Source organism: Ctenopharyngodon idella, chromosome 4 (assembly GCF_019924925.1).
Source record: "Ctenopharyngodon idella isolate HZGC_01 chromosome 4, HZGC01, whole genome shotgun sequence".
Taxonomy (NCBI): Eukaryota; Metazoa; Chordata; class Actinopteri; order Cypriniformes; family Xenocyprididae; genus Ctenopharyngodon; species Ctenopharyngodon idella.
The window spans coordinates 15,198,268-15,211,113 of NC_067223.1; the positions used below are offsets into that span (position 1 = coordinate 15,198,268).

The following is a 12,846-nucleotide window of genomic DNA, read 5'->3' on the forward strand; positions in this document are numbered from 1 at the left end:
GTCTCAACAGGTAAAAGTAGCTACTTTCAATAAAAGGTCCAACATATTAGGAATACTTTTAGCTGTGTTGCTATGTGTCATGAGTAAGTAACTGAGAAGGCTAAAACTCTCTCCGAATATGCCTACTTTCATATTTTATAGTATGCAAAAAAACAGTAGTACCTGGATGACCTACTACTTCCGGCGAGATTCTGATTCTTCATTTGATGGACACTTTAGGTGTGTTCGATTTGAAGCAGCACTGCAGACCGATCAGTGTATGACAACAAAGTACCGTGAGCGCAGACGGCTTCAAGTCGCTTCACATCGAACACACCTTTTACTATTCCATGAGGGATAGAGGCAACTGACGTCTTAGGTCACATGACAATGACTACATGGTGAATGTAGTACATTCGAATTTCATCATACTACTCATTTATACTATATAGAATGTACTTTTTTTAATGGTCACGAAGTAAGTATCAAACCAAATGTAGTATCTACTGTACAGTATGCGATTTCGGACGCAGCGTCTGTCTAGAGTGAACTCGAGCGTCTCACTTATAATTATCAAAGTAAACGATATAAACTGGTTAATTTGTATTTCTGAACGGGTGTATGATGGTGCTGTATGTTATAGATGTGTCTATTATAGTGCACTGCATCACAATGCCCCGTGTTCATCACCTGTTTAATCATTGAAGGTCTAAATGCTGGGAATTTTGGCTTGCACTTCTGTAACCGAAGCTGAATGCCTTACTCTTTTCCCATGTAATGTGTCATTCAAGGTCCCAAACCAGCTAAACACCCTCTGGCTCCACCTACTACTGTAGCCACGCCCCAAATTCTCACTATAGGTTGGACTGGAATGTAATTGACAGATCTGTGCAAATCACTCTCAATGTTTAGATATGCCATTCAAACCCATGAATAATAGATGTCAATGAACAATAAACTGGGTTAAGAGAACGTATTTGTTCTTTCTATGTGCATACAGACCATAATGTCCTTAATTTTTTTTATTCTTGTGTTATTTGGAGAAAAACTTGTAGAGCTGGAACACCATTGGAAACTCTAATCGGCTTTGCCATAAGGGTCTCTATGGGTGCAATTACAATACCTTCATTCATCAGATTACTCTGTGTTCCTGAAGCATGCAGACCATTTCTAAGATCAGACCTCAGGCTAAAGCAAAGAATTTGGAAATCAGAATAGGCCTCCGTAGGTTTTATTAAGGTTTATTGGAGGATTATGATCAGGACACATCTAAGATGTAACTTACCGCACCTCTGCGTGATAACTTTTCTTAGAAACGGCCCTTTCATTGTGTTCGTTCCTGTGCAAAATAATCTGATTCTAAGCAGCTTTTACACTGTTGTCTCATGCAAATTTAATCCCAAGCAAAAACAAGCCCTAAATTCGGATCTCATCTGCGTGTGCCAAATCTTAATGTGTAGAAAAACATTTTATGTCACTAATTAAGTGCTGAGCCTTTAGAAAGCTGTCATATGGCTAGTCTGAGAACTCGACAAGAGCTCTTTCTGGACACAGAAACACTCGCTAGTCATTCACACTTTCAAACCCTGAGGGTCGGCGGTTCGATACACAAAACAAGTCAGCTGATAACATCTTCTGCTATTGCTGTTATGCTCTTTAAAAGGCATTTAACCCCTTAATGGCCTAAGGATGGTCATAGTCAGAATGTGAGTGTGTGTGTGTGTGTGTGTGGGCTCTTGGATCCCTGCCATGTATGACTCTGTCTTATTGTATCTCTATAGTTTGATGTTAAAGCTACATTTGTTGTGCTCAATAGTGTTTGTTCACGTAATTATCAGTACAACAAACATGTCATCATAATGGGAAGGAGTTCATCTCTCATTCCACTCAAAGCAAAGCAGATATTGTATACAATGGGAGAATGAGAATGTCATTCCACCTGCTATCAAACACCTGCTCTGGTTTAGTATTTTAAAGTGCCCCATTATGCTATTTTAATTTTGTTCTGGACTCTCCTACAATAGGTGTACATTGGTCAAAGTCAAAAACAATGTAATTTTCTCATAATATACATTGCAGCATCAGCTCTTTTCTCACTGTGTCTGAAACGGTTTGATCAAGGATTCGGTCTCTCTAAATCCCACCTTTCTGAGAGCTTCCTCTGCTCTGATTGGTCAGATGACCCAGTCTGTTGTGATTGATCTACTCTGCTCTGATTGGTCAGTCTGTTTTGATTACTGACGACACGTTTCAGAATCAGTTCTTTCTTTTGAGAGACAACAAATCAATTTATCTGCACTTTGATCTTTGAAACTTTGCTTACCTTTTACATTCACAAAAGGCTATGTTACACACTACATGAAAGGTAATATCCAAAAAAGCATAACTGGGGCAAAATGTTTTTAAACCATTACATGGGGTGTTTAAAGTCAACATAATATAGTGTTTGCAGCACATCTTATGTCTGAGAATTTATAGTAAGAAAGAATAGAAAGGATGGGTTATGTCAGCCGAAGTGGTTTCAGAAGTGGAGCAAAATTATTATATCAAAAAGATTAAAACAAACATTCTCTTTTTTTTTGTTTTTTGGAGTAATGTGCATAACATGAATTCTTCACAAAAAGACAAAAAATGTGTATTATTAAAGTAAATAAGGCCGATTTTGAATTCATGCATAATGAATTAAATGAAACAAGCAACTCATTTGTTCGCCACAACTGAAAACAACTCTGCTAGTGTGTGATTATCACTGTATGTTTTCAAATTTAGCTTGAGTAAACCTTTACATTATAACCTTACAATACTTCTAACGGTGCACATGACTGTGTGTCTTACACAGAGAGTTTATATAGCTGAATGGACCTTCTGTGGCCGCACTCATGTGTTTACGACAAAGGAAACTGCTGAGCATGACTATCTCGTTATTTACATCGTTAGCCATAATCATCTCATCAGGAGCGCTGGCTCAAAACCCTCTCTGTTCTCAGACCTCAGCTCTTCAGAAGAAGATTCCACCACAAACTGAAGCTAAATCTTGTTTGGACCCAAAGACGTCACAGCGCTTCAGGCCCTCAAAGCCTGTTACGCGTAAAGCGACGGACCTGCAAGCTCGCAAACATACCAGCGCTTCTCCTTCAGGCATCAACACGCCGCTTTTTAATGTGACAATTGAGTCCACCAGTAAAGAAAGCTCATATAGGTGTTAAAGTAAAGAGATTTACCTTGAGGCTTGAGCAACAGGGCCTTGGGCCGTTCTCCGGTGACCGTCTCTCCTTGTTTGGCGGGTCCATCCTCCACAAAAAGATCTCGTTTTCCTTGGGTGACGTCTGTCTAATGCAGTTTCTTGGCATTTATGCATGCAGCCCTGCAAGAGAGACAGTTTGCATATGTGTGTGATCCATTTCTCCTGACATAAGGTGCTTTCAGAGAGAATATGCTGCTCTCTTTACAGGTTTAAATAGTGTTTTAGAAAATTTGGCAAGGTGCGTAAAACAAAAGTTCTTGCAATGCAATTCTCTTTCACTTCGTATAGACTGATTGAAGTGACAACTCTAAGAATAGCAGCGGAAAGATCAGCTCCCAGGAGAAACGTGCGACTATCTGCGGAGAGCGTTTTCCCCTATAACATTCTGGTACAGGTTTCAAATGCATGTTTGAATTGTGGAAATCTGGGGAAAGAACGATTCCAATATTGTAGCATTCAGAATAACGGATGACTCAGACAGTGAAACCTGTGTGCAAACTTTGCTATCATGTAAACAAACGCATGCTAACACCGCAGGCTCATGTACCTTATATATGGCTTTGGGAAATTTTAATCTCAGTGACCACTTTGAGATTAAAGAGCAATACCCAAATGAATGAGTTTGTGCAATGCATGCTCTGTAGGATTTAAACTCACAGCTTTCTGCCAGTCGACAGATCTGTCATCTCACCAGCACTTTGTTCTTCCTTCTTATTTTACAAGGTATAGCATGAAAAATTAACCAAACCTGTACTCTAACAGCACTAACTCTTAAATATGACAGGGAGATTAATATATCGCTCATATAACTGTCACAGAATCTGAAAGATTTATTGGTACTAAAGCAAGTGACTGTGTGGCCGAATCACACAAACATTGAGGTTCTTTTGACAAAGTTATGACATAACTCTCAAATAAAGTGGCAACTTATGTAATTGATTCTTGATAAAAAAAAAAAAAGAAGCCAACTTTTGCACAAGAAAGTCATTTATACCTTATATGATGTTCTTGTATATGTAAGCAACATCTATAAGACTTTCCAAAGTCTCTTGAAACTTATATTCTGGTATAATTTAGCTATTCATGCTCTGATTGTATATTCTGATTGAACTTGATGAGTCCTTGAGCGCATGCAGCCAGTGCAGTAAATGAAACATCAACTCAACTATAAATTACAGAGGCGGCTTTGAATTTATAAATCATTGGACATATAAAGCATGCAGATTTACTTAAAAATATTGCAGCTTTCTTCACAGGCTGACTTATTTACTTTGGTCATTTAGCAGATGCTTCTGCTTTTCTGAGTCACTACACTTATCATAAAGAGACACTCCCTCTGGAGTAACCTGAGGTTAAGTGTCTTGAATGGTTCAGGGGTTCATTATATATATACTGAAGGCTGGAGTAATGATGCTGAAAATTTAGCTTTGATCACAGGAAAAAATGATATTTTAACATATATTCACATAGAAAAGAGTTCTTTTAAATGGTAATAATATTTCACAATATTATTGTTTTTACTGTATTTTTGATTAAATAAATGTGTTTCAAATATATGTGTGTGTGTATATAGTATCATATTATATATATATGTCTGTGTATGTGCATGTCTCTCTCTCTCTCTCTCTGTCTCTCTCTCTCTCTCTCTCTCTCTCTCTCTATATATATATGAACAAAATAGCACCCAACAACATATGTAGCATTTAAGGCTTAGATTAGATAAAGTTAAATTTTTAAACAATTAAATATTGATAAATAAAAAAATATATTTTAGTATAATGATTTTGTAGTATGATTAATGATTCTGTCAAGTTTAACAAATTAATATTATAATGTTATATATAATTTAGTTATTATTATGCCAAAAAAAACAAAAAACAAAAAAAAAAACAGAAATAAAACAACAACTCTACATTTAATCATAAAAACAATATTGGTTTTGAACTCAAAGAAATTCAGTTATCAGCTCATTTTTGATCAAATAAATGTTTGTTTAGACAATGTGTGTGTATGTATATATATATGTGTGTGTGTGTGTGTGTTTATATGTATAATATTTGTGTGTATATACAGTATATACACACACATATACATATAAATAAATATATATATACATACACACATATGAACAAAATAGCACCCAATATCATTACGCCACAGAATACAGTTCATTCATATATATGTAGTATTTAAGGCTTAGACACAGTCCAATGTGTGACCACTAATACACAAAACTACTTTAAACAATAATATATATATATATATATATATATATATAGCATAATGATTTTGTAGTATGATTAGTGATTTTGTAAAGTTTAACGATTTTATAGTATAATGACTATTTATTATTATTATTATGCCAAAAAGCAGAAATAAAACAACTCTACATTTAATCATAAAAACAATATTGGATTTGAACTCAAAGTCGTTCAGTTATCAGCTCAGATCTTTAACCAGTGCGCAACTTTCTCTACAATTAATGCATTGCATTTATCCTGAAACCACGAGCTCACATACACATCAGACGCATGAAGGTAAACAGTCTAGTGAATGGATGTGGATGAGTGGTCATGACAACCAGTGCGCAAGTGCGTCTAATTAACCAGCAGCAGCTGATATGAATCCACGCCGAACCCACGAGTGACCACAGCGAGAGAAAAACATCTCACAGACAGTCTGAGACTGTTGAATGTATAAAATCCATTGCATAGCCTAATAAAGCTGAATGTTAGCGATAAAACGCAGTCTCCTGAAACCAGACGCGCATGCATAATTAAAGGATGCTAAAATAACGGTTGCTGATGTAATTAATATGTCAGTTGTGCGGCAATTATGAAGTCTCGATCGTCCAACTAATCCAGCAAGCAACACAAACACACGGCAGTCCACACGCAGACCTACTTTTAACGAGCAGATGTTGGCTTTCTCCTCTTCTAACACACGCGCACGCAGCTCTGCGCACCGCCAGACTCATTTTAAACCATGTCATGTCTTGTGCGCAACGCATATCCATAATTTGTAAGCAAGAGATGAATTAGGTCAAAATGTCTTATGCCTCCCTGTCTGCGTGTGTTGGTATACAGAAGCGCAGTTGCTCAATTTACTCACCAATCCACACAGTTCATATACGATCCGCGTGCCGGTCTCGTCTTCTCCTGGCCGTTATACAATCTCTGGATATGTAAGTGCCCCCGTTGGTCCAGTATGAGTGTGTACGGAGCAGATCATATGTGTCAGATGGTTTTCACATGGAAAGAAACTTCCCACGGGCTGCCGGAGACGAGGAAAGGCACTTGGTCCTGGAGGTGTTTCCCAACACTTCCACTCACATCCGATTCTCTCGCGTTCAGCTCGATGTGTCCGAATAGTTTAATCTTTTTGACGTCAATCTTATAGGTTTTTCACAAGCCTTTTCCTGAGAGGTGAGATAGTTTCTTCTGCTCGAAGCGGCTGGATGGATTGAGCTGAAGCACGTGATGAGCGCGCGGAGGGTCTCTGGATGATCACATCATATGCGTAAAACGCGCACTGTTTTAATAAAACGGTTACACTTTATTATAACTTACATTATACGACTCCAATTAGATCATTGTGATTTAATAAAAAAACACGTATCAGTCTTTAATGAATCACATCTAATGATCTGTTTAGCCTTTTTAGATCATTTAATAATGTTTATGAATGAAAGTATTTGACATTTAATCATGATTTACATTAAAGTCATGCTGAAAATGCTTAACCCTTTGGTTGTGGCTCTCTTTTACCAGCTCAAAAACAGCAGGGTTGAGATTTCTGCTGTATTACATGTCTACTTTTACAACAGACAGGTTAAATCTTCAATAATATCTGTAAAAATGTGTTTTCATTGTCAGAGGAACATTAAAAACGTAATTTATCACAACACAATGGGGTCTTTGAGACCGTAAACATACAGAGAAAGTCAATTTTTAGTAAAACATGAGGCTTGATGTGCAATTGTGTATTTTTTCTACAATAATACATTAAAATCTCATCTGTGTGACAATGCAAAGTGTTATCACTAAATCTAACAGGTTGCAAAAATACACTAGTATATAGTATATATACTATATATATATATATATATATATGTGTGTGTGATCTTGTCACTAATGTCAGTCTCTAAAGGTTTAAATAGCATGTATTTAAAATGAGCACAATCACTTGTGTTGTTTATGGAGATAAGTTACTTGCCTTGCTTGAGTTTCCACGCACCTTTCAGGAAAACTGTGCCTGCAAAACAAAAGTGACGTCAATGTGAGAGACAGACAGATCCTGTCAATGCCAAAGCAAAATGTCAAACTATCAGTGCAAAGTCAGTCAATGCTCAAAACCGCTCGACCTGCATTTATCTGTTCCCGTGTCCGTCCTCCTATATCCAGATCAATCATACCCGGCCTTGACTTCCACAGATAAACACTTCTGAAAGGAATGGGCGGCCTTTCCTGAGGTACATATACATACAGATCATATTTATCCACAGATGGAAGATTTTGTTTTAGTCACATAATATTTACAGCTATACTTCTTAGTAATGGTCATCTTATTATTATTTATTCAGTCTTATAGCCAATATGGAGTCCTCATATAACATGTTTCCAGGAAAAGGTGGATAGAGGAGAGACAATGCACATTCCCTTGTTTCCATGGAGATGACCAAGCCATAATATGACAGTTGTTGTAACCTTCTGACTGTGGATTATACACATCCTACTCTTGCTGATACGTGGCTTGTCCATGTAGACTCAAAAGGCACCAGAAGGATAAAGCCATTAATGGACTGGTCTCTGTATTTCTGATTTAAAATCTGAGATGATGGCGAATGCAATCACACAAACCATTATGGTATTAAACGCACTGCGCTTCAATGCAAATGCACTTCATATTCATAATTGATAATGATCATGAAATGCATTGCATGTTTAAACTGTCAGATTGAAACGGGGATTTCTATAAATTATAAATATACATGCATTCAGCCTCTATAGCTTAATATAAGCAAAAAATGCAGTTTCCTCTACATCAGCAGACTTTAAAAGCATATGCAGTTGATCTAATCTGAGGATTATGCTGTAAAAATATATGAAAAGATATATAATATAAATGATGACCAGCACACAGGAGAAAAATACAAAACATTATAAATGTAGAACATCAAGCAAACAGTGCTCAAAAATAATTATCAAAATAATAATCTAAAAATATATATATAAAAAAAAATACTAGGATTTGGTCAAACAGTTTAGTATGGAAGCTTGTTTCCGTCACTAAATAAAAATTAAAAAAGGTAATTGCAACTTTTTCTCTCATAATTCGGACTTTCTTGCAATTGTGAGCGTACATTGTAATTGCAAGTTATAAAATCAGAATTGCGCGATATAAACTCGCAATTGTGAGAAAAAAGTCAGAATTGAGAGAAAAAAAGTCAGAATTGCAAGTTATAAAATCAGAATTGCGATATAAATTCGCTAATGCGAGAAAAAAGTCAGAATTGCACGATATAAACTCGCAATTGCAAGAAAAAAGTCAGAATTGCGCGATATAAACTCGCTAATGCGAGAAAAAAGTCAGAATTGAGAGATATAAACTTGCAATTGTAAGAAAAAGTCAGAATTCCGCGATATAAACAAAAGTCAGAATTGTAAGATATAAACTCGCTAATGCGAGAAAAAAGTCAGAATTGCGCGATAAAAACTCGCAATTGTGAGAAAAAGTCAGAATTGCGAGATATAAACTCGCAATTGTGGGAAAAAGTCAGAATTGCGCGATATAAACTCGCAATTGTGAGAAAAGTCAGAATTGCAAGAAAAAAAGTCCGAATTGCGCGATATAAACTCGCAATTGTGAGAAAAAAGTCAGAATTGTGAGAAAAAAAGTCCGAATCGCAAGTTATAAAATCAGAATTGCGATATAAACTCGCTAATGCGAGAAAAAAGTCAGAATTGCGCGATATAAACTCGCAATTGCAAGAAAAAAGTCAGAATTGTGCAATATAAACTCGCAATTGTGAAAAAAAGTCAGAATTGTGCGATATAAACTCGCTAATGCGAGAAAAAAGTCAGAATTGCGAGATATAAACTCACAATTGAGAAAAAAAGTCAGAATTGCGATATAAATTGCGCGATATAAACTTGCAATTGTGAGAAAAAAGTCAGAATTGCGAAATATAAACTTGCTAATGCGAGAAAAAAAGTCAGAATTGTGAGATATAAAATCAGAACTGCGAGATATAAACTCGCAATTGCAAGAAAAATGTTAAAATCGTGAGATAAAAAGTCACAATTATTTTTAAATTGGTTTATTTCATGGCAAAAACAAACTGCCATACTGAAATAAAAAAAAGCTTTGCCAACTACTGTATAAAATGTAAAATATAATATAATGAATTGTTAGCGTGCTTCCCACCAGCTAGTAATTCGGTTTTTTTAAACCTAATAACATGGTTGTTACTTATAAATATACACTGTTAAAAAAAAAAAAAAAAAAAAAAAAAAAATCAGTAGAAAAATGAGTAATGTAATGAAAAAAAAAAAAACATTTCCGTTAAGTTTCTGAAGTTTAAGTTTATGATTTCCTTCAATCCTAAAACACAACAGTGCAATGCATAATTCAAAATATGGGTAAAACACCTGTGAGAAAAATCAATACAGAAAATTCCTTCATATTAATAACAAGGTACTTTTGGGTCAGTATTTTTAGAGTGTCCATTTGCTCTGGACAGAACCAATGCAATCAAGTTTTCATTTCTCCTTCGGTAATTTCAGGGAATGACTCATACGGTGTAACTGATATCTGTGCTGTTTGATATAGGTGTCAGGAGTATAACTGGGCTAAAATAAGACACGTCAGCACCCAATTCTGGATTCTCTTTACACAGACATGACACAAACTGCTGCCTTTTAGTAGCTGCTTTTAAATAGGCGCTCGGCTTTGAATGATTTTCGGCATTAGTAATCTGTACTTGCTTCGACAGAAGTATGGCAGAATTCTTGGCCTGGTATTTCTAATAGGATTTGACTAATCCATTCTCGCCCGTTGCAGTGGTCTGTCGAACAAACGGCTACTTCAGCTCTATATTCTTGACATGGTCCTTTATAACTGGGTTAGCCCATTTACAGTATCATTGCTACATGACAAAACAAGTACAGGATAATCTATGACGTTAGAATAATAATTACAGCTGAGAATATGAATAATGTGCTAATTGTGACTCAGAGTTCAATTCTTGCACCAGCTCAATGGTTCCTTTGAGGTATAAACCCAAGGCAACCATGGCAGGGCATCTGTATTTGTGCAATCTCATAAAGATAAGAAACAAATGCTTTAGCTGCAACTAGGACTGTCTTGACTTGATGCACAACACAACAACCCCTCAGTCCTTGAACTGATTATATGCACACTACAGAGATAAAATGTACCACCGTTTGCATTTGAGGGCCATATGTGACGTCATAACCAGATATAAAGAAGCTATTTTTGTGCACAAAAGATAAATCTCAAATCTCAGCCATGCACATGACATCAGACCGTGTAATAATGATTTGAATGTCCTTGGTTGCACCTTCTTTTTCTGTGAATTCAAATAATTAAGCACAAGAATAATCTGTGATTAATGTGTGTTTCCAGGAAGTTCCTCCTGCTCTATAAGAGACGTCTCCACCCGTGTCACCTGCTCAGGAGGAGGTTTTATGCATCACTTACGCTTCTAATGATCTTGATGAAGAGGGTGTTGTGTGCCAGACCCATGACTCATTATTTGTAATCAGCACAAGCCCTTCTCACTCCCCTAGACGAGAGATCGGAAGACCTACATTTTCTGTCAAGGCAAATGCGTCCGCTTGTGTAAGAGCTGCGGTCAAACGGAGTGCGTGATATATGCTCGTAATCTGCTATTGTGAAATGTACTCATGCGTAATGGAAGTATTGCAGAATGAGATCCTCTGCTGAACCTTCGCTAAGCCCCGCCTTAAAAACATTACTGACCAATCCTACCATAGCAACTGTTGCCATATTAAAAGAAGCTTTTGCTTTTTTTTTTTTTTTTCCGAATGTAAGTCAATGGAAGCCCTGTGTGCTTGAATGAGAGCTGAAGGGGACATATCATGAAAATCGGACTTTTTGCGTATTTAAGTGCTATAATCGGGTCCCCGGTGCATCTAACAACCCAGAAAACGTGAAAAAGGACAACCCAGTGACTTTGTTTTGGTATGCCTTTCTCTGCAAGCATGTGAAAAAACGAGCCGCTCAGATTTCGCTCCCCTAGTGACGGAAGGGGATCTTATTATAATATTACTGCCCCTTAATCTGCACGTTTCCACCCACGGCGCCGCCATTTTGTTTTGAATCAACTCCACAGCAACTACATAAATTTATCCACTAACCATTCAGAAACGTCCAGTTTCATTCTAAAAGTTGTAACTTCTTCCTGAGTCTCTCCATCAGTGTCGACTCCGGTTTGAACAATGTAAGGCTGAACACCGTTACTGATAATCCTCATTTTGGCTGCGTGAGATTCTCCAGCTTTGTTGTTGTTGAGCAACCGAAGCGTGAGCTGTTAAAGCTCCGCCCTCTTCTGGAAAGCAGCAGCTCATTTGCATTTAAAGGGACACACACAAAAACGGCGTGTTTTTGCTCACACCCAAATAGGGGCAAATTTGACAAGCTATAATAAATGATCTGTGGGGTATTTTGAGCTGAAACTTCATAGAGACATTCTGGGGACACCAGAGACTTATAATACATCTTGTGAAAAGGGGCATTACAGGTCCCCTTTAATATTTATGCATGATTTAATTTGGGTCTATTTTAAAAAATGACTAGTCATGAATTTACATATTACCCAAAAAATATGTACACTAAGTCTTTAGTAAATTATATTTGAAAGAACAAGTACAGAAAAAGGTGATTTATTTTTTAAATAATAATAATAATAATAATAATAATATCAATAACTATTAAATGGTGACCAAGCCAATATAATGACCAAATACTTTAGACAAGTATATTTTTTAATCTAAACGACTAAAACAAGGTTTATGTCCACTACCCATATCAGTCTTAAAATAAAAGTTAAAACCTTTTTAAGTTCTATAGTTCTTCACAGAACCCATATGATCATGGGCGATATGAAGAACATACAGTATAATAAAACAATTTTGTTTTTAAAACCTTTACAGAACCAAAAACCACTGACGAACCAGTTTACTTCTATGACATTCACAGCAAACTGTTTGAGGGTTCTTGAGTGTCTCTCTGATCTTGCAGGACGAGCGCTCATAGGGAGAATAGCAACGCTGCTGAATTTGTGCGTTTAATTTGTAAATCTCCCTGACTATGGAGTAATGGAGGCCTAAGGCTTTAAAGAATCCTTTCTGAAACCTTTTCCAGTCTCATGGGCTTCAATACAACCACCTGACTGCAGACATTTTTCCTTGATCACTTACACCATTCAACCATTTGTCTTTACAATGTGTTTGGTTCGCTACATACTTTCAGATCATGCTATTCATGCTTAATTTCAGATTTTGGATCTTGAACTAATGTCAATTAAGCTGGCTGTTACTGAGTAATTTCTTGAAGGCATGCCTGTCAAAAACAGTTTT

At 36.5% G+C, this 12,846-nt stretch overlaps 1 protein-coding gene across 1 annotated transcript in view; it reads right to left on the minus strand.

Moving 5' to 3' along the window:
* slco1c1 (solute carrier organic anion transporter family, member 1C1) overlaps positions 1–6,750 on the minus strand; it is a 32,312-nt gene extending 25,562 nt beyond the window's left edge. Inside the window, exons 1-2 of the mRNA XM_051892463.1 lie at positions 6,335–6,750; positions 3,201–3,343 (exon numbers count right to left, since the gene is read on the minus strand). Of these exons, the coding sequence (XP_051748423.1) occupies positions 3,201–3,329 (129 nt within the window). The 5' untranslated portion in view covers positions 3,330–3,343; positions 6,335–6,750. The remainder of the gene's footprint in view (positions 1–3,200; positions 3,344–6,334) is intronic.
* Between the last annotated feature and the right edge of the window lie 6,096 nt (positions 6,751–12,846).